This window comes from Melanerpes formicivorus, unplaced genomic scaffold (genome assembly GCF_026170545.1).
Source record: "Melanerpes formicivorus ecotype bairdi unplaced genomic scaffold, bMelFor1.0.p_v2 SCAF_83, whole genome shotgun sequence".
NCBI classification, from domain to species: Eukaryota; Metazoa; Chordata; class Aves; order Piciformes; family Picidae; genus Melanerpes; species Melanerpes formicivorus.
Genome location: NW_027142435.1, coordinates 1,518,512 through 1,544,798, shown reverse-complemented (window position 1 = coordinate 1,544,798; position 26,287 = coordinate 1,518,512). Strand labels below are relative to the sequence as shown.

General features: G+C 59.8%; 1 protein-coding gene across 1 annotated transcript in view; it reads left to right on the top strand.

Moving 5' to 3' along the window:
* The window catches only part of LOC137454742 (fibrillin-2-like), an 82,061-nt gene that overhangs the window by 32,791 nt on the left and 22,983 nt on the right, over window positions 1–26,287 (top strand). Inside the window, exons 9-34 of the mRNA XM_068164987.1 lie at window positions 5,031–5,156; window positions 9,699–9,851; window positions 10,420–10,617; window positions 11,231–11,374; window positions 11,960–12,079; window positions 12,361–12,486; window positions 13,404–13,526; window positions 14,200–14,475; window positions 14,953–15,006; window positions 15,215–15,340; window positions 15,861–15,986; window positions 17,859–17,978; window positions 18,491–18,628; window positions 18,712–18,762; window positions 19,161–19,286; window positions 19,744–19,971; window positions 20,124–20,249; window positions 20,552–20,680; window positions 21,284–21,409; window positions 21,681–21,806; window positions 22,743–22,865; window positions 23,962–24,087; window positions 24,289–24,414; window positions 24,957–25,079; window positions 25,515–25,637; window positions 25,936–26,061. Coding sequence (XP_068021088.1) covers window positions 5,031–5,156; window positions 9,699–9,851; window positions 10,420–10,617; window positions 11,231–11,374; window positions 11,960–12,079; window positions 12,361–12,486; window positions 13,404–13,526; window positions 14,200–14,475; window positions 14,953–15,006; window positions 15,215–15,340; window positions 15,861–15,986; window positions 17,859–17,978; window positions 18,491–18,628; window positions 18,712–18,762; window positions 19,161–19,286; window positions 19,744–19,971; window positions 20,124–20,249; window positions 20,552–20,680; window positions 21,284–21,409; window positions 21,681–21,806; window positions 22,743–22,865; window positions 23,962–24,087; window positions 24,289–24,414; window positions 24,957–25,079; window positions 25,515–25,637; window positions 25,936–26,061 — 3,489 coding nt within the window. The remainder of the gene's footprint in view (window positions 1–5,030; window positions 5,157–9,698; window positions 9,852–10,419; window positions 10,618–11,230; window positions 11,375–11,959; window positions 12,080–12,360; window positions 12,487–13,403; window positions 13,527–14,199; window positions 14,476–14,952; window positions 15,007–15,214; window positions 15,341–15,860; window positions 15,987–17,858; window positions 17,979–18,490; window positions 18,629–18,711; window positions 18,763–19,160; window positions 19,287–19,743; window positions 19,972–20,123; window positions 20,250–20,551; window positions 20,681–21,283; window positions 21,410–21,680; window positions 21,807–22,742; window positions 22,866–23,961; window positions 24,088–24,288; window positions 24,415–24,956; window positions 25,080–25,514; window positions 25,638–25,935; window positions 26,062–26,287) is intronic.

Below are 26,287 nucleotides of genomic sequence, written 5' to 3'. Positions count from 1 at the left end.
GGTTGGGCTGCCCTAGAACCATGGGAGACAAAAGCTGCTCTGGCCTTGGCCTGCCTCAGCTGTGCTGGCTGGGGCCCAGGCAGAGCACATCTGAGCTGGGTTTAGCAGGAATCTCCTCTGCACCAAGATTAAAACCAATCCATTGTCAGATCTGTCAGCCAGATGTGAGGGGCCTCTGCCTGGGTCCCCCCTGCCCAGAGCAGCCTGGTGTGACCATAAACAGCTTCCTCTCACTCTCCTTCCTGGCAGGCCATAAAAAGAGACATCTCCAGCATCTCCAGGGTCTGTTCCATCACTTAGCTTTGCCTCCATTGCTAAGGAGACCACCAAAAGAGGATGCTTGCCTCTGCTGTGATTTATTGAGCCAGGGTCCTTCAGGGAGAATGAGATCAACAGGAGGGATGCTCTGGAGTGAGAGGGCTGAGACTGCTTTTGAGGGCTTGTTTCCCAGGCTTGAGTCATCAGCACATCCCCAGCAGGCAGGTGGAAGGTGTAGGAGATGCTCCCCTCCAGGACATGACCCCCTTGGGAGTCATCACAGGGACAGGGGACTAGAGAGGCAGCATCTTGTGAGGGCTTTGTCTGAGCTGCTTCTTTGTGTGTGAGCATGGAGAGCAGGGCTGGAGAGCTGAGGGAGCTGGGGGTGTGCAGCCTGGAGCAAAAGAGGCTGAGAGCTCCTTGCCCTTTACAGCTCCCTGAAAGGAGGCTGGAGGGAGGCTGGAGTTGGCCTCTTCTCCCAAGTAACTAAGGACAGGACAAGAGGAGATGGCCTCAAGCTGCACCAGGGGAGGCTTAGGTTGGAGATGAGGAACAATTTCTTTGCTGCAAGAGCAGTCAGGGACTGGCAGAGGCTGCCCAGGGAGGTGGTGGAGTCCCCAGCCCTGGAGGTGTTGAAGTAGATGTGGCACTTTGGGGCACGGTCTGGTGGTGATGGAGGTGCTGGGTAGAAGGTTGGACTGGATGCTCTGAGGGAACTTTTCCAGCCTTAATGATTCCCTGGAGGTCTGAGCTCTCTGTTTGCTGCTGCTCTGCTGTGGCAGGAGTGAGCTGACAGAGCCTGGAGCTCCTGCTCCGCTGAGCTGCTCTGCGCTGCGCTGCCAAAGGAGCTGCACCGCGCTGCGCTGCCAAAGGAGCTGCACCAGGCCAAGACACCTCCAGGCTGAGCCCAGGGGGCTGCTCAGGAGTGCACCCAGGAGCACAGGAGGAAGTTTTCTTCCTCCAGGTGTGCTCCAAGCCTGAAGTCTGAGCTCTGCAGGAGTTCCCTTGTCGAGTCTGTTTGTGCTAACTTTATAGCTGCTGCAAGGAGCTGTTGCTCAGCTTGCTCTGGGACCATCCTGCTTGAGGATGAGGAGCTGCTTGCCTCCTGTTTCCACCATTCCTTATCCCAGCCTAGCATCCAGGAAATATTAAACCCAGCTTAACTAGCAGTGGTAAATTCTTCCCCTAGCTCCCAGGAGCCTGTGTTTTCTTGCTTGGAGGATCCCTCCCTGGGAATCTGGGGAGGTGAAGGCAGCAGATGGGATTGTGTTGGAGCCAAAGGTCAGAGCTGGTGTCACTGTGCCTGGTGATTAATGATGCCTCCCTCCTTAGCACAGCAGCAGCTCACACCACTGCCCTGCTCTGGGCTGTTTATTGGTGGGAAGAGGCAGGAGTGGAGATGATGTTGTTCCTTTCCCATAGTGATCCTTATCTCCTAACACAAATGGCACCTGGCTGAAGGCTCCATTCTCAGTCCCTGGTGAACAAAGATGCTTCTCTTGTCCTAGATCTGTGCTGATAAGGGAGCCAGCTCAGGTCCTGAGCTTCTGCAGCTGGATGCAGCAGATGAGTTTGGGTCAACCCCAGAAGGGAAATCAGAGAATTACAGAATGGGAGAGGCTGGAAGGGACCTCCAGAGCTCACCCAGTCCAAGCCCCTGCCAGAGCAGCATCACCCAGGGCAGGTCACACAGGAACACACCTGGGGGAGTTGGAAGCTCTGCAGAGAAGGAGGCTCCACAGCCTCTCTGGGCAGCCTGCTGCAGGCCTCCAGCAGCCTCACACCAAAGGAGTTTCTCCTCATGTTGAGGTGGAGCCTCCTGGCTTCCAGTCTGTGCCTATTGCTCCTTCTCCATGGATCTGCTCCCCACGTTTCCCAAGGAAGTCAAGGCTCTGATTCTGCCTCTGTTGACTCCCAGCCACGTTCCTGGGCTGGAGGGAGCTCTCCTGGGCTGCCCCTGAGCCGAGGGCCAGGCTGGCCCCACGCCAGGAGCACGACAGCCATTAGGGGCTTTTCAATTTTCCTCCAGGCTCTGGACAGAGGAGCTGATTGTTTGGCCTCCATTAAAGGCTCATTTCCATGGATTTGGTGTGGTTTGGAGGGTTCCATTACCCTGCTCTGTGGTTTCTTTGTGCTTTCTGGCAGGGGAGGTCCCGTGAGCCGCACGGGAGAGGGCTGCTGCGGCATGACCTCTGCTACGTGACATGGAGATGGTTTCTCCATCGAGGCCTGGGGGTTTTTTGTGCAGCAGATGGAGAGGTTGGGGTTTCAGCATCTCTGTGGGCACCCCGTGTTGGATGGGCTTTGCAGACTGAAGCTCTGTAGCCTTTGGCTTCCAAGCCCTTTCTGCCTCAGCGCTCAGGGCCAACTCCAACCCGGCGAGCTGCAGAGCGGATCCAAAATCAACGTTTGCATTGAATCCTGCCATTGTCTGAGGAGCAGAGTGCACAGGAGGCTTGCTTTAGCTTTTGAACAGAGAGCTGGAAAAGTCCTGAAGTAGCCAGGTTGGGGCTGGAAGAGTTCCCCTCCCTGGAGCTGTGGCAGCTGGGTGTCGATCAGAGGTGTCCGTAGCCAGCCGGCTCTGCCTGGGCTCCAGCTCTGAATGAGTCCAAACGAGGAGGCTCTTGACAAAGAGAACACAAAGAAGGCAAATGATGTGGTGGGGCAGGACTGACAAAAGCACAACAGAGCCCTGGAGCTCTGCTCCTCAAAGCACAGGATGTGCAAATGGGCTTTGAGAAACTCCAGCTTGGCTTCTGCCTCCTGGGCTGCTGCTGCTCTCCTCTGAGCTGGGTTTCCAAGGGGGATGAAGAGAAAAGCTGCAGTTTGAGGGGAACCTTTTGGACTTCCCTCTGCACTTTCTTACCCAGGGGATGTGTTTCCTGCTCCCACAAACGTGGAGCCTCTTCCCTGCTGCCATGAGGAGGGATGGGCAGGAGGTGCCTGCTGTCAGCTGGCCTCCAGCTCCCTGCCACCAGCAGCCTCAGGAGAGCAGGGAGGAGGCTCTGCTGCAGAAAAGCTCTTTCCCTTCCCAGTGTTCTGCAGACTGTAACCCAACACAGGGCTGTAATTAAAGGACAGGGCAGGCTGTGGTGATAAAATCTCCCTCACTGCAGGGGCCCAGCTGGGGGAACTGGTTTGTGTAGCTCTGCAGAGCTGCCCTCGCAGGGTTCCGGCCCTGTCTGGCTGGTGGAGCATCAAAGAGCACAGCGAGGGCAGAGGATGTGTCTCTGCTGCTTGCAGAAGGAGGCTGAAGTCTTTGGCTGGCTGAAAGCTTAATTTCAGAGCTCCTCAGGAGCCAAAGAGGAAGCAGCTTCCCCTCCTGATGTATGAGGTGTAGGCTGCTCTAGGTGCTGGGGCTTGGGTTGGAGCCTGTGGGGATGGAGCTTTCACTTGATCCTGCAGGACTCTCAGCTGCAGCCAGTGGGAAACAGAAGAGGATTCTGTTTGCAGCAGGTTGGGTGAAAAAGGAGGAGAGGCTGAGGGGATGTTGATCTGCTGGAGGGTAGGAAGGCTCTCCAGAGGGGTCTGTAGAATTGTCTCAGTTGGAAAAAACTCTGAGTCCAACCTTCAGGCTGAGACCATCGTGGCCATTGAACCATGTCCCCAGGTGCAGGCTCCTGGCAGCCTGTCTGAGCTTGGAAGGGAGGATGAAGTTGGTGAGGATGTTTTCAGAGGGCTGAGGACAGAGTGCTTAGTCCTTGATGGTCACTCTGTGCAGCCTGATTTCACACCCCCCTGCCCTGATTGGGATTTATGCCTGGGCTTGGGAATCCTCTGCAGACATCATTAGGTGAGCTGGATCCATCCCAAGCCTTGGAGAGCTGGCAGTGTCCCTGGGCACACAGACCAGAGATGATTTACCAGTGGTGGGAATCTGCCTGCTCTGTTCCAGCCTGACTCTGTAGCATCTCAGCTGCAGTTTTCCTCCTCTCCTTTTGTGAGGCTGCAGAGCTCTGTGCCCTCCACCTCCTCTTGGTGTCTGTGTTTTCAGTGCTCCCATCCCATCCCCACAGTTTCTTGGGTAGATGTAGTTGATTCCTGCTGCTCCCTCCACATCAGGCAGGTTTCCCCAAGCCTTGCACTCATCACCTTAGACTCTGAACCCTTCATTTTGATCCCACTCTTTGTGAGAGCTCCACCACACAGAGCCATGGGGTAGAATCCTGGAATGGATGGAAGGGAGCTCAGAGCTCACCTCCTCCAACCGCATCACCACGGGCAGGGACAGCTCCCAGCTAGGCTCAGCTGCTCAAAGCCTCAACCTGGCTGGCCTTGAACACCTCCAGGCAGGAGGCAGCCACAGCCTCCCTGGGCAGCCTGTGCCAGACTCTCACCACTCTCAGACTGAAGAACTTCTTCCTCAGTTCCAGTCTGACCCTGGTCTGCCTAATGGCTTCAAACCATTCCCCCTTGTCCTGTCTCCATTCCCCCTTGTCCTGTCTCCAGACCCCCTCAGCAAAAGTCTCTCTGCAGCCTTCCTGCAGGATCCCTTCAGGTCCTGGAAAGCAGCTCTAAGGACTTCTAGTTTAGAGGCAACGTCTCCTGCCTGCTTCTGTCCCTCCTCAGGGCTGCACCGGCACTGCCAACCACTGCATGGCACTGTGAGACCGCAGCCAGGCACTTCCCTCCCGACTTCACTTCCAGGGCTGCTCAGGAGCAGAGCACAGCAGCTCTCGGTGCCCAGCTCGGCTCCCGGGTGCGGGCTGCAGAGGGGCAGGGAGGTGGTTTGCTGAGGGGAGCCTGAGCCCTGCCGCTTTGCTCTTTTGCAGACGTGGATGAGTGCGGAGCCATCTCCGGCGTCTGCGACGGCGGCGACTGCACCAACACCGCCGGCAGCTACGTCTGCACCTGCCCCCGAGGCTTCATCACCAGCCCCGACGGCTCTCGCTGCATTGGTGAGTGCCGAGCGGAGCCCAGGGCCAGAGGCACGCAGGGAGAGGTCTCTCTGCTCCTCTGGAAAGCTCTCCTTGGTGATTTGAACCCAGTGGTGCCCTTGGAACCTGCATTTTCTCCTGGGAAATGGCCTGGGGTGTGCCAGGGCTGCCATGGCCATCGTGGGCACAGCTGGTGGTACTGCTGCTGTCCAGGGCTTTCTGCATCTCCTCCTCCTTCTCCCTCTCCTCCTTCTCCCTCTCCTCCTTCTCCCTCTCCTCCTTCTCCCTCTCCTCCTTCTCCCTCTCCTCCTTCTCCCTCTCCTCCTTCTCCCTCTCCTCCTTCTCCCTCTCCTCCTTCTCCCTCTCCTCCTTCTCCCTCTCCTCCTTCTCCCTCTCCTCCTTCTCCCTCTCCTCCTTCTCCCTCTCCTCCTTCTCCCTCTCCTCCTTCTCCCTCTCCTCCTTCTCCCTCTCCTCCTTCTCCCTCTCCTCCTTCTCCCTCTCCTCCTTCTCCCTCTCCTCCTTCTCCCTCTCCTCCTTCTCCCTCTCCTCCTTCTCCCTCTCCTCCTTCTCCCTCTCCTCCTTCTCCCTCTCCTCCTTCTCCCTCTCCTCCTTCTCCCTCTCCTCCTTCTCCCTCTCCTCCTTCTCCCTCTCCTCCTTCTCCCTCTCCTCCTTCTCCCTCTCCTCCTTCTCCCTCTCCTCCTTCTCCCTCTCCTCCTTCTCCCTCTCCTCCTTCTCCCTCTCCTCCTTCTCCCTCTCCTCCTTCTCCCTCTCCTCCTTCTCCCTCTCCTCCTTCTCCCTCTCCTCCTTCTCCCTCTCCTCCTTCTCCCTCTCCTCCTTCTCCCTCTCCTCCTTCTCCCTCTCCTCCTTCTCCCTCTCCTCCTTCTCCCTCTCTCGGTTCCAAACCATCCCCCCTTGTCCTGTCCCAACAAAATCTGTCCCCAGCTCTCTTCTCAGCCCCTTTAGCTGCTGAGAGGCCACCAGAAGGTCTCCCTTTCCTTTTTCTCCTCTTTTCTCTCTTGCATAATGACCAAAGCAGACAAAAGGGTTTCTCCAGGCAGGTGCAGTCCTCAGTGGCACCCTCCCCACCTCCTCTGAGCCCAGGGCTTTGCCTTGCTAAGCAAGGTCTGGCCCTGCTTGGAGCTGGAGGTGGCAAATCTGCTGGTGCTGCCCAAGGAGAGATAAGACCCAAAGCTCTCAGAGCTTTGCTGCACTCTTGGCAAAACAGAGGCCAGGAAGCAATCAGCAGGGGTGCTGCCATTGAGCAGGAGAGGGAACACCACCTGCATGCCTGGAGATGCTCCTGGGAGGCCATTTGTGCTCCTTTGGACATGCCCCTTTGATGCTGTCCATGCAAAGCCACCCATGGTACTGGAAAGCAAACAAGCCCCAGGCCTCAGAACCTTCTGGAGCAGCTCCTCCTGCTGCCTGCAAAGCCCTGAGCCTGCTTTTAACAAGCATCAGTGAATGAAGCTGTTATGAACATGTGTGGAGCTGGATTCTCTGTGTCAGGCACAGGTGGCTGAAGCAGTCCATAAATGTCCCTTCCCAGCCATGACAGACTTCCTCCAGCCAAGCTGCTGTTTGACCAAGGCAGGCAGTGAAGGCAGCTCATGGAGAGCTGGGAGCAGCTCAAGCTCAGCCTCTTGCTGTTCCAGCTGTAAAAACCAGAGGAGATTGTTCCAATGCAATAAAAAGGTGTTGACTTTCCCCAAAAGGGAGGGGAAGAGATCAAGGCTGCCACCATAAAGTGACCACATCACTCCTGCTGGTGCCCCAGGGTGCATGAGGCACTTCCAGGCTAAACATAGCATCATGGAAGCACAGAGTGGTAGAGGTGGGAAGGGACCTCTGGAGCTCACCCAGACCAAACTCCCCTGCTCCAGCAGGGCTCCCACAGCAGCCTGCCCAGGAGCACAGTGCCCAGGGGGGGTTGGGAGCTCTGCACACAAGGAGACTCCACAACCTCTCTGAGCAGCCTGCCCCAGGCCTCCAGCAGCCTCACAGCAAAGAAGTTTCTCCTCCTGCTCAGATGCAGCCTCCTGGCTTCCTCTCTGTGCCTATTGTCCCTTGTCCATACAAGCCTGGGAGTCATTTTCCTGCTAGAAACTGGACACTGTGGGAGGAAGGGGGGAGAAGGTTCTGTGCAAAGAGCTTTGTGAACCTGGAGGTTCAGGCTGGGCGTGGGAGGTGTCTGCAGTGCCCTGGGCTGTGTGTGGGCAGCAGCTCTTTGGGCACAGAGGGATCCAGACAACCCTCCCCACACACACAGCAACCTGCTCCCAGAGCTCTGAGCTCAGTGAGGTGAAGCTGTTGGAGGCCCCAGCCCCAGCTGGTCACTGGCCTGGGGCACTGGGGATTTATGAGCCATAACCTGTGGCCTAAGCAGGAAGGAAGAGGAGGAGGAGGAGGTGGTAAAAGTCACCATTTGTTTGCATTGGTTCCACAGACACTTGGAGCAAACCTCCCCAGCTCCTCTGCAGAGCAGGTCTGGGCTGTTCCCCATCCCTGGGTCCTTCCTTGCTCCCCTGGAAGCCTTCCCATGGGCACTCCCCATCCACAGCCTGTGCCTGCAGCTGTGTTGCAGGGGCAGCAGGGATGTCCCTCCCTGGCTGACATCTGATCACAGAACCAGGGAATCCTTTTGACTGGGAGAGACCTTTCAGACCACGCAGCCCAGCCCTGAGCCCAGCACTGCCAGGGCACCACCAGCCCCTGGCCCTCAGCACCACATCTCCAGGGCTTTGAAACCCCCCCAGGGATGGAGACTCCACCACTGCCCTGGGCAGCCTGGGCCAGGGCTTAACAACCCTTTGGGGGAAGAAGTTGTTCCTCATGGCCAACCTAAACCTGCCCTGGGGCAACTTGAGACCTTTCCTTTTGTCCTGCCACTTGGAAGGATGCAGCCTGCTCTGCCTTACATTGTGCAGCCCTCAGCAGCTCCAGAGGAAGGCAGAACAGCTCCAAGGTGGTTTCTGCTCATACCTCCAGCCCTCTGCTGCACTCCAGCACCTGCTGAAGCCTGCCAAGACCTGGGCATTGCCCTTGCACTCTTGCCACTTGCCAGGGAGGAAGGGCTTGGGGTGACCTGAGCCCCCCTGTGGTTTGTACTTCCCTTCAGGAGGCTGAGGAGCTCACCCAGCTTGGCATTCCAGCCCCTCACTCAACTTTCCCTTCCCCCTCATCACTTTTCCTTTCTTCAGGTCTCTCTGGTGGATAAAATTTCCTGCCAGGGACTAATTCCTGCTGCAGGGTGGTGGTGGGGAGGGAGGATCTGGGAAAAGCCCTGCTGCTGCTTTGGTCACCCTGGCTTTAACTGGGGTCAGTGTCCTCTGCAGGCCACTCAGCTGTGATTAGAGAGCTGTGAGCACAGCCCAGAGATCAAACAGCTCCCTGCAATTAATTCCAATTAGATTCCAGGCAAGTGGCAGCTGCTGGCTGATGTCAGCCCCTGGGCACAGGTGACAAATCTGAGCAGACTTTCCCCCTCATTAATTTCCTTGAGAAAGAAGGAGGGGAGATGAATGAGTGGAAGATTCCAGGTTTTCCTAGAGGACTTGGTGCCAGGTGGAGCCTGCTAGAGGTGTGGGAGACCCTCAGTCCCCTGGGCTTTGTCCAGAAGCCACACACCCAACCCTGGAGCCAGGCTTGGTGGCTGGGGCTTTGGGCAGGCTTGTGGACATTGACCACCACCCAGGGCTTGTTCTCCCCCCAGCTCAGGCCAGGCTGTGGGAACTAAGCCATGACCTGAAAGAAGCATCCACTGGGAATGGGACAGAGCAAGCTGGAGGGAGGTGGAACTGGGAAGCAGCTCCCTCTGTTTAGCAAGAGGTGCTGGGACCACTGGGAGCTGGCAGGGGAGACTTCCTCAGGGGAAGCCTGGGACATGAACTCAGATTTGGGGAGGAGAGGCAGGACCTGGAGAGCCTGAGCTGTGCAGGGCCACTGTGGCTGTGGCAAGGCCCTTGCTTAGCACAGCACTGGGGGGGGTTAGGTCCCCTTAGCACAGCCTGGTGGGTGAGAAGCTGCAGATGAGGCAGCACTGTGAGCTCCCCACCCAGGACCAAGAGCAGTGTGGGCAGCAGGGGGAGGAAGGGGATTGCTTCCTGCTGCCCACCTCCTGCTCCTTTTTGGCTCTTGGCTGAGCTGCTCCTAGCATTTGGGAGCCTCAATGGGAACCTGAGATCTAACCCTGGGGAATGAGACCTTGATGTGCTCCAGCTAGAGGTGTTGGAGAACCTCCTGCTCTAGGGGGATGAGGCAGGAGAGGAGGCTGGGCTGGAGAGCCTCCTGCTCTAGGGGGATGAGGCAGGAGAGGAGGCTGGGCTGGAGAACCTCCTGCTCTAGGGGGATGAGGCAGGAGAGGAGGCTGGGCTGGAGAGCCTCCTGCTCTAGGGGGATGAGGCAGGAGGGGAGGCTGGGCTGGAGAGCCTCCTGCTCTAGGGGGATGAGGCAGGAGGGGAGGCTGGGCTGGGCCATTGGCTGGCCAGCAGAGGTGATGGGCACTCAGGAGCTGCCCCGGAGGGTGCTGGTGCCCTGTGGTGAGTGTGTGCCCTTCTCTTGCAGACCAGAGGATTGGGACATGCTTCTCTGCCCTGATCGGGGGGCGCTGTGCTGGGGACCTGCCTGGGCAGTACACCAAGCTGCAGTGCTGCTGTGACTCAGGTCGCTGCTGGGCCCTGGGCCAGACCCCGGAGATGTGCCCAGTGCGAGGCTCCGGTGAGTGCCGCAGCAGAGACCTCCTCCTGCTGCTGCTGGCCCTGGTGCTGCCCCGGGCTGGAGCTGCAGAGCTGTCCCCACAACACCTAGAGAAGGTCACATGGGGATGCTGGCTCCCCTGCCTGGGGCTCATCTGAAAGCTGAGCCAGATGAGTTCAGCCAAGGCAAGGACTTCTCCCTCCCTCCTCCTCCTGCTCCGTCGTCTCTCTTTGGCTCCCACCAGAAGAGAGCCTCAGAGCCAAGGGAGGGTGAGCCCAGGCAGGGGGAGGCCTCGGGGAGGCACAGCACTGCTGCTGTAGCCCTCAGCCTCTCTCCCTTCACCAGCAGCTCTGAGCTGGCAGCCTCCTGTGACCTCCCCTGCAGGCAGGGAGCCCTGGGGCCAGCTCTCCTGTGCACCCCATTGCCAAGCACCCTGGCAAGCTGTGCCCCAGCTCCTGCTCCAGACTGGAGGCTGTTGGAGTCCCCCTGGCCCCCCCTGCCCTGCTGGCCCCCTGGAGCTCCGTCTGTGTGGCTGGGGCAGGAGGGGGCTCGGGCTCGGGGGGGCACTGAGGCAGCTGTTGTGTTTCAGACGAGTACCGCAGGCTCTGCATCGAAGGCCTCCCGGTGGTGCCAGGCTTCCCTGGGAACTTTCCAGGCATTCCTGGGTTTGGGCCCAATGGTGTCGGGCCAGGACTCAACGGACCCGGAGGCATCGGACCAAATGGGGCAAACGGACAAGGAGGAATCCCAGGCCTGCCTGGAATGGGCCCAGGGAGTTCCAGCATCGGTAATTGGAGTGACTTCCCTGCCTGTGCTGACCCAGCTTGGCTGCATGTCCCACAACACGTCCCCTGGACGGGCTGCTGCGAGCCCTGGACACAGAGCTCAGCCCTGGAGAGCTGCAGGGTTTGCTCTGACACGGCTTGGAGCACTGGGGTGGGCAGCTGGTGCTGTGCCGGGTCCTGAGCCCAGGAGCAGCTCCAACAGCGTCTGCTGGCAGAGCCAGGGAGCTGGGGCTGGCTCCAGGCTGTTCACAGAAGGGGTTGGGTTGGAAGGGACCTTCAAGAGCATCCAGCTCCAACCCCCTGCCATGGGCAGGGACACCTCCCACCAGCCCAGGCTGCTCAAGGCTTCACCCAGCCTGGCCTTGAACACCTCCAGGGAGGAGGCAGCCACAGCCTCCCTGGGCAGCCTGTGCCAGGGTCTCCCCAGCCTTGCTCTTCCTGATCTCCAGTCTCAATCTGCCCTCCTCAAGCTTCAAGGAGCAGGGAGGTTGGACTGGATGAGCTCTGGAGGTCCCTTCCACAAATCCCCCTGCTGGGACTGAGGGATTTGGGGGGTTGATTCTGTGACCCCGGGAGCTGTAATCCTCTGCCTGCTGCCATCTCTGTGCTTTGCAGGAACTGCCACTCTGAACCAGACCATCGACATCTGCAAGCACTTCACCAACCTGTGCCTGAACGGCCGCTGCATCCCCACCCCCTCCAGCTACCGCTGCGAGTGCAACATGGGCTACAAGCAGGATGTGCGGGGGGAGTGCATCGGTGAGCAGGCTCAGCCCCGCCCCTGCCCCATCAGCTCCACCTCAGCCCCAGCAAACCCACCTCAAACCCACCTCAGCCCCAGCCCTGCCCCTCACAGCCCCTCCAGCTGCTGCTCCACAGCCCCCATCCCAAGCAAGCTCCCCACAAGAGGCTGGAGGTGGAGGGTTTGGGTCTGGATGCCATCCTGGGCAGCCTGCCCTGGGTGACCCTGCTGTGGCAGGAGGGGTGGGCTGGATGATCTCCAGAGGTCTCTTCCAACCACACCATGCTGGGATTCTGGCAAAGCAGCAGGGTGGGAGGTGTGTGCTGGCCCTGCAAGGATCACACAGGGTGACAGCTGCCCTCTGGCAGCCACAAGGCTGCTGCTGACCAAGAGTCCCAGGAGCATTTGGGTTGGAAGGGACCTTTGAGATCATCGAGTCCAAACATTGACACAGCACTGGTGGGTCTGGTGAACATCCAGAGGGACCTTGAGGGAAGGAGATGGCATCCAGAGGGACCTTGCTGGCCATCATGATGCCAAGCAGAGGAGCTGCCTGCCCTGGTGGCTTTGCAGTGCTGGTCCTCAGGCTGCTGTCCTTGCAGATGTGGATGAGTGCTCCAGCAGCCCCTGCGTGCACGGCGACTGCGTCAACACCCCTGGCTCCTACCACTGCAAGTGCCACGAGGGCTTCCAGAGCACCCCCACCAAGCAGGCCTGCATTGGTAAGCACCTTCTGCCTCCTCCTGGGAGGTGATCTGAGGAGTCCCCAGCACCAACCAACCTCCCAACCTCCGAGCAGCTCAGCTGAGATGCCAGCAGCGTCCTGAAATCCTTCCCCCCAGGAGGAGTTTCCTCTCTCTGCCTTTTTTGCCTCCCTTAAAACTGACTGGTGGCAATCAAAGCCCTGCCAACCACCCCCACCGGCATGATTCCACGCTGCAAAGCTTGGAAGTGCTTCTGCCACCCACCTGCTGCTACTTTGCCCTGGTTCTTTGCCTGGCAGACATCGATGAGTGCATCATGAACGGAGTGATGTGCAGGAACGGGCGCTGCGTCAACACCGACGGCAGCTTCCAGTGCATCTGCAACGCCGGCTTCGAGATCACCCCCGACGGCAAGAACTGTGTTGGTAAGGGCTGGCTTGGCAAGAGCTGGCTTGGTAAGGGCTGCCTGGGCAAGAGCTGTGTTGGTAAGGGCTGGCTTGGCAAGAGCTGTGTTGGTAAGGGCTGGCTTGGCAAGAGCTGTGTTGGTAAGGGCTGGCTTGGCAAGAGCTGTGTTGATCAGAGTAGGCTTGGTAAGAACTAGCTTGGCAAGAGCTGTGTTGTTAAGAGCTGTGCTGGTGAGGGCTGCCTTGGTAAGACCTGGGCTTCCCTCAGGCTCACAGGATGTGAGGGGTTGGAAGTAACCTCCAGAGATGATTGAGTCCAATCCCCCTGCCAGAGCAGGACCATGGATTCCAGCACAGGGCACACAGGAACACATCCAGATGGGGCTGGAAAGGCTCCAGAGAGGGAGACTCCACAACCTCCCTGGGCAGCCTGCTCCAGGGCTCTGTGAGCCTCACAGTGAAGAAGTTCCTCCTCCTGTTGAGGTGGAGCCTCCTGTGCTGGAGTTTCCATCCATTGCCCCTGGTCCTGTCACAGGGTGCAGCTGAGCAGAGCCTGTCCCTGTCCCCTCCCTCTTGCCCCCAGCCCTCAGATATTGATCAACATTTATTAAACGTCCTCTTGCTTGGGGCTCAGCTGCCCAGGGCTGGCGGTTGCTGTCCTGGGTGCTGTGCTCTCTTCATCTCCAAGCCACAGTGCAGCTGAAAAGAAGGGGTTTTCAGCAGGGTGCCAGTGCTCCCCTCGAGTGGTCCTGGCCTCCAGAAGCTGCACCCAGGGCCTCAACAGCAGCAGGGCCCCAGCAGGACAGCTCTCAGCAGCAGGAGCAGTGGGCAGTGTGCCCGGAGGACAAACACTGTGGCCATGAGCTGGGGGCAGGGAATTCTGGAGCCCTGCTGCAGCTCTGGGGCTCAGCTCAGGCTGTCTCTTTGTGCCTCCCTAGACCATGATGAATGTGCCACCACCAACATGTGCCTCAATGGGATGTGCATCAACGAGGATGGCAGCTTCAAGTGCATCTGCAAGCCTGGCTTCGTGCTGGCTCCCAACGGCCGCTACTGTGTCGGTGAGCAGCTCCCCAGCCTCACTCTCCAGCCTCTCCCCAGCCTCCCTCTCTGGCCTCTCCCCAGCCTCTTCTCCACATTCCTCATAGAATCACAGAACCATTTGGCTTGGAAACGACCTTCAAGCTCACCCACTCCAACCATTCTCCAACTCCACCAAGGCTGGGGCTAAACCTCAGCGCTACAGCTCTGCAGCTTTGAAACCCCCCTCCAGGGCTGGGGGATTCAGCCACCCCCCTGGGCAGCCTGGGCCAGGCTTTGAGAAACCTTTTCAGGGCAGAGGTTTCTTGTAGTCTCCAACCTAAACCTCACCTGGGGCAAGCTGAGGCCATTTCCTCTCATCCTCTCTCCTGTTCCTTGGGAGAAGAGACCAACCCCCAGCTGGCTCCGACCTCCTCTGGGGAGCTGTAGAGAGCAATGAGGTCTCCCCTCAGCCTCCTCTTCTCCAGGCTGCACAACCCCAGCTCCCTCAGCTGCTCCTCGGGGGGCAGGCTGCTTGTCAGGGCCTGTTGGGACAGGACAAGAAGTGGTGGCTTGAAGCTAAGAGAGAGAGACTCAGCCTAGAAACCTCCGCCCGGCCCCGCCGGAGGCATCCGGAGAGAGCAGAGGGGCCCAGAGCCTCTCGTCCGTGCGTCCTGCCGCCGCTCACAGGGCAGTTTGTCCTTTCCCTTGCAGACATTGACGAGTGTGAGACCCCTGGGATCTGCATGAACGGCTGGTGCATCAACACGGAGGGCTCCTTCCGCTGCGAGTGCCTGGGGGGCCTGGCGATCGGCGTGGACGGCAGGGTCTGCGTGGACACTCACATGCGCAGCACCTGCTACGGGGGCATCAAGAAGGGGACCTGTGCCCGCCCCTTCCCGGGGGCAGTCACCAAGTCTGAGTGCTGCTGTGCCAACCCCGACCACGGCTTCGGAGAGCCCTGCCAGCCCTGCCCGGCGAAAAACTCCGGTGAGCTTCTCCTCTGGGCGTGCAAGAGGGACACATCCTGAGCCCCTGCGTGGGGGGCGCTGAAATCCCCCAGGCCCAGCGGGGAGGGGTTGGAAGGGACCTCTGGGGATCACCCAGTCCGAACCCCCCTGCCTCAGCAGGGCTCCCACAGCAGCTTGCCCAGCAGCACAGCGCCCAGGGGGGGTTGGAAGCTCTCCACACCAGGAGACTCCACAACCTCTCTGGGCAGCCTGCCCCAGGCCTCCAGCAGCCTCACACCAAAGAAATTTCTCCTCCTGCTCAGATGGAACCTCCTGGGTGCCAGTTTGTGTCCCTGGCCCCTTGTCCTGTCCCTGGGGTTCTCATTGCATCCCTGTGAGCAGAGGCTGCTTGGAAGCCCTCAGCTGATCTTCTACCACAAAGAGCACAGCCAGCGTGGCCCAGAGCTGTGCCTCTGTCTCTAGCCAAGCTCATGGCTCTCTTGTCCTTGCTCCACAGCTGAATTCCAGGCTCTCTGCAGCAGTGGCATCGGGATCACAGCTGATGGCAGAGGTAGGTGTGTCCCATGGGCCAGCTGCCAGCCTGGCACACCTCATGCCACCCTCAGCTCTTCTCGTGCAGCTGTGTGGCTAGAGGAGAGTCTGCCACTCGCGGGGACCTGGCACGTTGCCACCCAGGGACAACGAAGGATCAGGAGGTGGAAGCTTCCTGTGCTTGTGTTTGCTGTGCTCCCTCTCATTAGAGTTCTTTCTCTGTGCAGACATCAATGAGTGTGCCCTCAACCCAGACATCTGCCCCAATGGGATGTGTGAGAACCTGCGGGGCAGCTACCGCTGCATCTGCAACCTGGGCTACGAGTCCGACCCCACCGGCAAGAACTGCGTGGGTGAGTCGAGGGCGGCCAGCGAGGCAGAGGGAACCACGAGCTGGCTGCTGCTGCTGCTGGCACATCCTCAGGCTGGCAGCCAGCTGCAGACCCTCCCCAAGCTGCACAGCAGCCTGAGGTGATGCAGCAGTTGGTGCCCTTGAGCGCTGTCCCTGTTCAGGGCTGCTTTGTCCCCATGGGAGAGCACAAGGAGCTATGTGAGCATGCCTGGGGTGATGCTCTCCTCAGCGTGTGTGAGAATGGCTTGTGGAGTCATAGAAGCCCAAAATGGGTTGGGTTGGAAGGGACCTTCAAGAGCATCCAGTTCCAGCCCCCTGCCATGGGCAGGGACACCTCCCACCAGCCCAGGCTGCTCAAGGCATCACCCAGCCTGGCCTTGAGCACCTCTGGGCAGGAGGCATCCAGAGCCTTCCTGTGCTGCATTTCCATGTCTGTGGCTGCCAGAGCTCTCCCTGTAGGGCTGGCAGAGAAGAGAGGACAGTGGTGGTGCAGCTCCCAACCCACATCTCTCTGCCCTCAGACGTGGATGAGTGCACTGTGAACCGGCTGCTGTGTGACAATGGCCTCTGCCGCAACACCCCCGGCAGCTACACCTGCACCTGCCCCAAGGGCTTTGTCTTCAGGACAGAGACAGACACCTGTGAAGGTGAGTGGCTGAGGGCAGAGGGGACACCTTCACAAGGTGTGGAATCACAGAGTTGTGTTGTTTGGAAGAGACCTTTCAGGTGATCCAGTCCAACCCTTAACCCCCAGCACTGCCAGGGCACCACCAAACCACAGCCCTCAGCACCACAGCTCTGCACCTTCGAAACCTCTCCAGGGATGGAGACTCCATCACTGCCCTGGCAGCCTGGGCCAGGGCTTGACAGCCCTCAAGGGGAGGAAATTGTTTCTCATGCCCAACCTAAACCTCCCCTGGTGTGACTTGAGGCTATTTCCTCTTGTCCTGTCCCTTGTTCCTTGAGAGAAGAGCCAAACCCCACCTGGCTCCAGCCTCCTTTCAGGGAGCTGTAGAGAGCAGTGAGGTCTCCCTCAGCTGCTCCTCCCCAGCCCTGTTCTCCAGACCCTTCCCCAGCTTTGCTGCTTTTCTCTGGACCTGCTCCAGCCTCTCAATGCCCTTCTTGGAGAGAGGGCTCCAAAACTGCCCCCAGGATTTGAGATGTGGCCTCAGCAGTGCTGAGTGCAGGGGGACAATCCCTGCCCTGCTCCTGCTGGCCATACTTTGCTGACCCAGGCCAGGATGCTGGCAGCCTCCTTAGCCACTTGGGCACACAGCCTGGCTCCTCTTCAGCTGGCCACTCACTGGCTGTGCAAACAGTGAGCTGTGGTCTGAGGTCCTGCCTGAGTGGGAGCTGAAGGTCTGACACATCCTTGGTTCCCTTTTGACCGCAGTGGTTTGAACTGGAGGAGCTCCAAGGCTTTGGGTTTGTGGCTTTGGGTTTGTTTTTTGCCTAGGGGGAATTTTCACACCTCCTTCAAAGCAGTGGCCATCCACAGCCAGAGCAGCTGGGCTTCTCAGGGCCTGAAAACCAGAGCAATTTCCTCTGGGGCCCCAAAAATTTCAAGCTTCAAACCTGACCCAAATTGCAAGGTTGGGAGATGTGATTGAGAGCTGAAGAGGTTGGAGTGAGGGAAATTGTTTCCTGACCACAAAGTCCTCAAACATTTGAGAACTGGCACCTGGACCAGAAATGTCTCTCTGTTTTCTGCAGAGAAGGTGAAAAATGGCAACTGCTGTGTGGCCTCTCCTCTGCTTCTGCCAGGTCCAGCATTCCCCAGCTGCACCAAACACCCTCAGGCCCACCTGAGGGGATCCTCAGGCCTGAAGCTCACAGCTTCCACAGAGTCCTGGAATGGGTTGGGTTGGAAGGGATCTTAAGCATCACCTAGTTGCAACCCCCCTGCCATGGGCAGAGTACTGCTCTGGGACTGCTGGTGGTCAGCAAGTTCCCCATGGGCCAGCAATGTGCCCTCGTGGCCAAGGAAGCCCAAAGGGCTCCTGGGCTGCATGAAGAAGAGTGTGGGCAGCAGGTCAAGGGAGGCTCTGCTCCCCCTCTACTCTGCCCTGCCCTGGTGGGGCCACACCTGGAGCATTGTGTCCAGCTCTGAGCTCCCCAGTTTAAGAGGGACAGAGAACTGCTGGGGAGAGTCCAGTGGGGGCCGTGAGGGTGATTGGAGCATCTTGGTGAGGAGTAAAGGTTGAGACCCCTGGGGCTGTTGAGCCTGGAGCAGAGCAGCCCCAGAGGGGAGCTGAGCAATGCTCAGCAAGAGCTAAAGGAGCTGTGGGGGGCAAGAGGCTGGGGCCAGGCTCTGCTCAGTGGTGCCCAAGGACAGGACAAAGGACAGCTGGAACCCAGGAGGCTTCATTTGAACTTAAGGAGAAACTTCTGTGCTGTGAGGAGTGCTGGAGCCCTGCTCCTCCCCAGGACAGCTGAGAACCTCCTCTCTTCCCTTCTCCTTTCCCTCAGCAGCTGGTCCCAGGGCAGCCCTGGCAGTGACATTCCCTCTCTTCCCACAGATATCAACGAGTGCACCTCCAACCCCTGCGTGAACGGCGTCTGCAGGAACAACGCCGGCTCCTTCGCCTGCGAGTGCTCCCCGGGCAGCAAGCTGGACCCCAGCGGCACCATCTGCGTGGGTAAGGCTGCCCCCTGGCAGCTCTGCTGCCAGCACTGCCCCCATCAGCCCTGCCCTCGCTCAGCTCCTCAGGGCTGCTCTCCCTGAGCTCCTCAGGGCTGCTCCCTCTGAGCTCCTCAGGGCTGCTCCCTCTGAGCTCCTCAGGGCTGCTCTCTCTGAGCCCCTCAGGGCTGCTCTCTCTGAGCTCCTCAGGGCTGCTCCCTCTGAGCTCCTCAGAGCTGCTCTCTCTGAGCTCCTCAGGGCTGCTCTCTCTGAGCTCCTCAGGGCTGCTCCCTCTGAGCTCCTCAGGGCTGGTTTCTCTGAGCTCCTCAGGGCTGGTTTCTCTGAGCTCCTCAGGGCTGCTCCCTCTGAGCTCCTCAGGGCTGCTCCCTCTGAGCTCCTCAGGGCTGCTCTCTCTGAGCTCCTCAGGGCTGGTTTCTCCAAGCTGCTTCGTGCAGCAGCCTGGCTGCCCTGAAGCTGGGAGCCTCCCTCCTGGAGCTGCTCCTCACTCACTCCTTGCCTTTGCCCCTGCAGACAGCATGAAGGGGACCTGCTGGCTGAACATCCAGGACGGGCGCTGCGAGGTGAACATCAACGGCGCCACGCTCAAGTCCGAGTGCTGTGCCACCCTGGGGGCAGCCTGGGGCAGCCCCTGTGAGCGCTGTGAGATCGGTGAGGACCTGCCTGGCCTGCAGCTCACGGGGGAGGCAGGGGGCAGCCCAGCCCTTCGCTGATGTCCCTCTGCTTTCTCCCAGATACTGCCTGTCCCCGGGGCTATGCCAGGATGAAAGGGGTCACCTGTGAAGGTAAAGTGCTGCAGGGCACAGAGGACTTCTCTGTGGGGAACCTGGGCATGGTTGGTTGGTTTGGTGGTGGTTGTTCTGCATCTTGGAGTCTGCTGGGAGATCTGCACTTCTGGGTCCTTTGTTGGACTCTCTCCAGTGTGTTCCTCTGTCTCTCGTACTGAGGAGCCCAGAACTGGATGAGGTAGCCCAGGTGTGGCCTCACTAAGGCAGAGTAGGAGGAGACCCTCCCTCAGCCTCCTGGCAGCTCTCCTTTCGATGCAGCCCAGGAGTCCATTTGCCCTCCCTGCAATAAGGGCACACTGCTGCCTCCTGTGCAGCTCAGGCAGGGACACCTTCAGCCCACACTGGGCTTCTCCATGTGCCCCCCTGATGCCCACCTCTTGCTGCTGTGCCTACAGATGTGAATGAGTGTGAGGTCTTCCCTGGGGTCTGCCCCAACGGGCGCTGCGTCAACACCGCCGGCTCCTTCCGCTGCGAGTGCCCAGAAGGACTCACCCTGGATGGCACTGCCAGGACGTGTGTGGGTAAGGAGACCTCATGGCACCTCATACCTGGGAAGGGCTGCCAAGCCCAGCACCTAACCAAGGCAGGGCTGCCATAAGTTCATGTCCTTGGGTGCTCTTCGTGGGCTTCAGGGGCAGCCAAAGAGGTCACCAAGCTGGGCAATGCCAGGGCCCATGGCCCTAAACCAGCTCCTTGCTGCTTTCTGCACACAGTGACCAACCTCTTCCCTTCCTAGTGGCCATCTGCACTACTACCCCCACCATGGAGGGTCCATTCTCTGTTCCTCTTGCCCACGTGGCCATGCCCACATCATTCCATCCCTTAGAGCATCCCACAGGAGGCAGCCTCCTCCCAACGGTCCCTAGCTGGGCATCGTCTGCAGGGCACCCCAGCCCAAGCTGTTCCAGGAAGGGAGGTGTGTGGTGTGAGCAGGGCTGGGGTGCTGCAGGCAGGGCTTCAGCTGTGCTGCCTCCCCAGACGTGCGTGTGGAGCAGTGCTACATGAGGTGGGACGAGGACGAGTGCACGGAGCCGCTGCCGGGCAAGTACCGCATGGACATGTGCTGCTGCTCCGTGGGCTCCGCCTGGGGCATCGACTGCGAGGAGTGCCCCAAGGCTGGCTCCAGTGAGTACAAAGCCATCTGCCCCCGGGGGCCTGGCTTTGCCAACCGAGGAGATGTCCTTTCAGGAAGGCCTTTCTACAAAGGTGAGAAGCAAAGAGGGCAGCAGCTGCTGCTGCTCCCGCCCCCGGGCTGTGCTCGGCCCGTGGCTGCGGTCCTAAGGGGCTGCTCCCTGCCCTGGGACTCCAGGTCCGTGGCAGACATCTCCTCCATGAAACTCTTCTGCCCTCACCCACAGATGTCAACGAGTGCAAGGTCTTCTCTGGGCTGTGCACTCATGGGACCTGCCGCAACACCATCGGCAGCTTCAGATGCCTCTGTGGCAATGGCTTTGCCTTGGATGCTGAGGAGAGGAACTGCACAGGTAAGGCAAGAGCAGCTCCTCTCCAGACCAGCCTTACCTACCCTGGGCTGCTCAGTGTGATGGTGGTCCCCAGGGAGGTCCCCAGGGACGTGCTGAGAGGCCAAGGGCAGGCCAAGAGCAGAAGGCTCCTCCCTGTGGGATGAAGGATCAGTCCTGAAGGAGAGAGGAAGCTTCAGTGCTGCCTCTCCCTTGGGGCAGAGGACTTCCTTGCTCTGCTGGGCCAGACACTGAACGTGCCACACGTGCAGGGCAGGCAGCCCAGTGCCCTGGTGGTGCCCACCCTAACTGCTCTGCTCCCCCAGACATCGACGAGTGCCGCATCTCACCGGACCTGTGCGGCCACGGCAGCTGCGTCAACACCCCAGGCAGCTTCGAGTGTGAGTGCTTCGAGGGCTACGAGAGTGGCTTCATGATGATGAAGAACTGCATGGGTAAGGACCATGGGGGACAGGCCCCTGCTCTCTCTCTGCCAGTGCTGGAAGCTCCTGTGGTGGCTCTGCACCAGCAGCACAAAGCTGAGAGCCTCTTTCCTCTTGATGTTCCACTTCAGAGCATCAGAGAATGGTTTGGGTTGGAAGGGACCTTAAAGCTCATCCAGTTCCAACACCCTGCCAGGAGCAGGGACACCTCCCACCAGCCCAGGCCTCATCCAACCTGGCCTTGAACGCCTCCAGGAGGGGGCAGCCTCCCTGGGCAGCCTGTGCCAGTGTCTCCCCACCCTCACTGGAAACTATTTCTTTCTCCTCTCAGGTCTCAATCTGCCCTCTCCCAGCTCAAAGCCTTTGTTCCTCATCCTATCCCCACAGGCTCTTCTAAGCAGCCCCTCCCCAGCCTTCCTGCAGGTCCCCTTCAGATACTGCAATGCAGCTCTGAGGTCTCCTTGGAGCCTTCTCCTCTCCAGGCTGAACAGCCCCAACTCTCCCAGCCTGTGATTCTCTAGCCCTCTGACCATCTTCATGGGCTTCTCTGGACCCTCTCCAGCAGGTCCATGTCCCTCTGGTGCTGGGACATGGCTCTTGTGTCCTTCTCTGCAGACATCAACGAGTGTGAGCGGGACCCTCTGCTGTGCCGTGGTGGCATCTGCATGAACACCGACGGCAGCTTCGAGTGCATCTGTCCCCCTGGCCACGAGCTGACTGCTGAGGGCAACACCTGCATAGGTGAGCTGCTGGCAAGCTCTGTTGGGCCCAGAGCCTGCCCGAGGGTCTCATGTTGCCCCCCATGAACCTCTCCTTCGCTCCCATGTGTGGATGGAACTCCCCCAGGGAGGGCTGAGGTCGCCCCCGGGGACTTCATGGCTTTGATGCTGACCAGGGGGGCAATGATTCATTCAGTTTGGGGGACAGCAGTGGGTGGGGGATTCCTCAGGGATGGCACCAAATGATGCTGGCCATGGCTTCAGCGAGCTCAAAGTGTTCTTGCCCCCCCCAGACATCAATGAGTGCTCCCTCAGTGACAACCTCTGCCGCAACGGTCGCTGCGTCAACGTCATCGGCACCTACCAGTGCGCCTGCGACTCGGGCTTCCAGGCCACCCCAGACAGACAAGGCTGTGTTGGTGAGTGCTGCTCCCCCCCCAGCACCCTGCTACCAGCCCTAAACCCACCTGCTCTGACTCCTCTTGCAAAGCTCCATGTGGTACCCGAGTGGGCAACCTGCTGCTTGAGCTACTCCCAGGTTGATGCTACTGGCGGTGACGCAATGGGAAGGGTTGGAAGGGACCTCTGGAGATCACAGTGTTAGGGGCTGGAAGGGACCTCGAGGGATCATCCAGTCCAACCCCCCTGCCAGAGCAGGGGCACCTAGAGCAGATCACATAGGAACTCATCTAGATGGGTTTTGAATATCTCCAGAGGGGGAGACTCCACCTGCCCCCAGGGCAGCCTGTTCCAGGGCTCTGTCGCCCTCACAGTGAAACAATTCTTCCTCCTGTTTCCATGGAACTTCCTATGCCTCAGCTTCCACCCATTGCCCCCTGTCCTGTTCATCCAGTCCAACCCCCCCTGCAAAGAAGGATCCCCCAGGGCAGGGCACACAGGAATGCATCCAGGTGGGGTTGGAAGCTCTGCAGAGAAGGAGACTCCACAACCTCCCTGGGCAGCCTGCTGCAGGGCTCCAGCAGCCTCACAGCCAGGAAGTTTCTCCTCCTGTTGAGGTGGAGCCCCCTGGGAGTGAGTCACATCCACTGCCCCTCAGCCTAGCACTGCCAAGAGCTGCATCCTCCTGACAGCCACCCCTCAGATAGTGGCAGACACTGAGGAGCTCTCCTCTGGGGCTGCTCTTCTCCAGGCTCCGCAGCCCCAGGGCTCTGGGCTGTCACCGGCCACAAAGCTGCTGCGAGCTGCCGGTAGTTGACAGAGGAGACAAAAGGAGCTCCCTCCTGCCTGGGGGGAGCTTTGTTTCCCTTTCACCACTGCTCCCACCCCGTGCCCGAGGCCGCACGTCCCAGCCGGTGGCCCGGGCGGTGTCCTGAGCGCTCTGCTTTGTGCCGCAGACATCGATGAGTGCACCATCAGCAACGGAGGCTGCGACACGCACTGCTCCAACTCGGAGGGCAGCTACGAGTGCAGCTGCGGCGAGGGCTACGCTCTGATGCCGGACAAGAGGTCCTGTGCAGGTCAGCAGCCAGCTTGGCTCTTGGCGGTTCTGCCCCAAGGGACCTCTCTTCAGTCATGATGTTTGCTTCAGGGGGGCTGTGGGGGAGCTCACCTGCTTGAAGTCACTTCCAAGAGAGATGTTTTTGCTTCGCACTGTGGTGTCCAGCTCCTCACTGCAGGCTGCTGTGGTCTGGAGCAAAGCTCCTCCTGAGGCTCCCTCCTGCTCCCTCCTCATGCAATGACAGAATTGTTTGGGTTGGAAAAGGTCTTTAGCTCATCCAGTCCAGCCCTTAACCCAGCACTGCCAGGGCACCACTGAACCATGGCCCCCAGCACCACAGAACCATGGCCCCCAGCACCACGCAACCATGGCCCCCAGCACCACAGAACCATGGCCCCCAGCACCATTGAACCATGGCCCCCAGCACCACAGAACCATGGCCCCCAGCACCACTGAACCATGGCCCCCAGCACCACAGAACCATGGCCCCCAGCACCACTGAACCATGGCCCCCAGCACCACAGAACCATGGCCCCCAGCACCACTGAACCATGGCCCCCAGCACCACGCAACCATGGCCCCCAGAACCATTGAACCATGGCCCCCAGCACCACAGAACCATGGCCCCCAGCACCACGCAACCATGGCCCCCAGCACCACTGAACCATGGCCCCCAGCACCACTGAACCATGGCTCTCAGCACCACATCTCCACAGCTTTTCAATCCTTCCAGGAATGGGGACACCACCCTGGGCAGCCTGCTCCAAGCCCTGACAGCTCCTCTTGGGAAGAAATTGTTCCTCATGGCCAACCTAAACTTCCCCTGGGGCAGCCTGAGGGCATTTCCTCTTGTGCTGTTGGCACGTGGGAGGAGAGACCAACCCCCAGCTGGCTCCAGCCTCCCTTCAGGGAGCTGTGGAGAGCAACGAGGTCTCCCCTCAGCCTCCTCCAGCCTAAAGACCCCCAGAGCTCCCTCAGCTGCTCCTCCCCAGCCCTGTTCTCCAGACCCTTCCCCAGCTTTGTTGCCTTCTCTGGACCTGCTCCAGCCCCTCAGTGTCCTTCGTGGGGTGCCTGGCTCTGACTCCTTTCCTTTGGCAATGGTCTCCTGCCTCTAGACATTGATGAGTGTGAGGACAACCCAGAGATCTGCGACGGAGGGCAGTGCACCAACATCCCCGGGGAGTATCGCTGCCTCTGCTTCGACGGCTTCATGGCATCCCTGGACATGAAGACCTGCATTGGTGAGGACAATTTGCCTCTCCCCCCCAGAGACCTGCATTGGTGAGGACAATTTGCCTCTCCCCCCCAGAGACCTGCATTGGTGAGGACAATTTGCCTCTCCCCCCCAGCAGGCTGCTGGTAGCTGGAGGCAGAAGGGAGGCCCCAGGCTCACCCCACACTTCTGGTGGTGTTCCAAGCAAATCTTTTCTTGTCTCCTGCAGATGTCAACGAGTGTGACCTCAACCCCAACATCTGCCTGCATGGGGAGTGTGAGAACACCAAGGGCTCCTTCATCTGCCACTGCCAGCTGGGCTACTTTGTCAAGAAGGGCACCACAGGCTGCACAGGTGGGGACTGCCCAGCTCTGGAGCCAGGGGTGCTGCTGGGAGCCCTCACAAACTCCTCTTGCTTGGATGAAGCAACCATGCCTGGGCTGGGGGATGCTGGGGGTGTGGTTGGGTGCTGTGGAACTCCTCCAGGGCAGGTGGAGGTTGCCCAGGCAGCCGGCAGGAGGTGACACTTGCCTGACTTCCAGCCCAGCCAGGGCCTCCCCCTTCCTTTTGTCTTCATCTTGCAGGGGTGAGCAGGGAGCAGCTCCAGGCAGCCTGTTCCTCCCTTGTTCCCATCTGCTGGGGTTCACAGAATCCCAGCACGGTGGGGGTTGGAAGGGGCCTCTGGAGCTCACCCAGTCCAACCCCCCCTGCCCTAGCAGGGCACCCACAGCAGCCTGCCCAGGAGCACAATCCCTGGGGGGGGTTGGAAGCTCCCCAGAGGAGATGACTCCGGGAGCCATTGGTGCCCAGCCCCCTCAGCAGGATCACACTCTGCTGCTTCCTCCTGTGCTGGAGGAGCTGAGCTGGGTCAGCTGTGCTCTCCTCCCTCCCTGCAGACATCGATGAGTGTGAGATTGGTGCTCACAACTGTGACATGCATGCCTCCTGCATCAACGTGCCCGGCAGCTTCAAGTGCAAGTGCCGCAGCGGCTGGCTCGGGGATGGGCTCAAGTGCAACGGTGAGTGCTGCCCCCAGCTGGGCAGCTGCCTCTCCCCACCTCTGCTGGGCCACCTGAGAGCCACACAACGACTTTTCGGGTTGGAAGAGACCTTTCAGGTCATCCAACCCTCAACCCAACACCACCACGGCCACTAAACCCTGTCCCCAAGTGCCACAGCCACAGGTTCCTTGAAGCCCTCCGGGGGTGGTGACTCCAGCACCTCCCTGGGCAGCCTGTGCCAGTGCCTGACCTGTGTCAGCAGGGCCAGGGGAGTGTCTCATGGCTCTGGAGGCTGATGGAGATGTTCTGGAGCCTCATGAGTGCTCCACGTGCCTGGAGGCTGCAGTCTCCTTGGGCCATCTGCTTGCCTCCTTGGGCCATCTGCTTGCCTCCTTGGGCCCTACAGCAGCTGGCCAGAGCCAAACCAGTGACAAAGGTCTTCTCCTTGCCCAGATCTGGATGAGTGTGCCACTGAAGAGCACAAGTGCAACCTGAATGCCAACTGTGTCAACACCCCTGGCTCCTACCGCTGCGCCTGCCGCGAGGGCTTCAATGGGGATGGCTTCTCCTGCTCAGGTGAGGCCCCTGGGCTCAGCTGGCAGCTAGGACCTGGCTTGGGCATCCTGCTGGCACATGGAGTCACCCAAAAGCTCCTCTGCCCCACAGCCTGCTGAGGTACCTTCAGCAGAGGTCCAGCACCTCCTCAGCAGCTGCCTGGGGAGGATGGAGGGCAGGAGGAGGGTTGCAGCCCCCTCCTCGCAGGCTCCCAGGGGAGGAATGGGAAGCAGCTGCTGGGGATTGCCTGGGCAAGCTGAGGGAAGGTCTCAGCTTCTGCTGGAGCCCACGGGAGCCTCCTGCTTGTGCCTCTCTGCAGACGTGGATGAGTGTGCAGACAATGTGAACCTGTGTGAGAACGGCCAATGCCTCAACGCCCCCGGGGGGTACCGCTGCGAGTGTGAGATGGGCTTCAACCCCACTGAGGACAGCAAGGCCTGCCAGGGTGAGTGCCCACAGCCCTGACTGCTGCTCCACAGCCCTGACTGCTGCTCCATGACCCCCACTGCCCACCTCCCCTCTGCCCTTGGGCTCTCCACTGTGCTGTCACCACTTGGTCCATTGCTGAGTGAGATCCAGCTAAGCAGGGCACCACCATCGCCTGGTGGTGCAAGGCCCCTGAGGTGCCACCTTGAGAAGCTGGTCCTCAGCCTGCACAGAGGCTGGGCTGA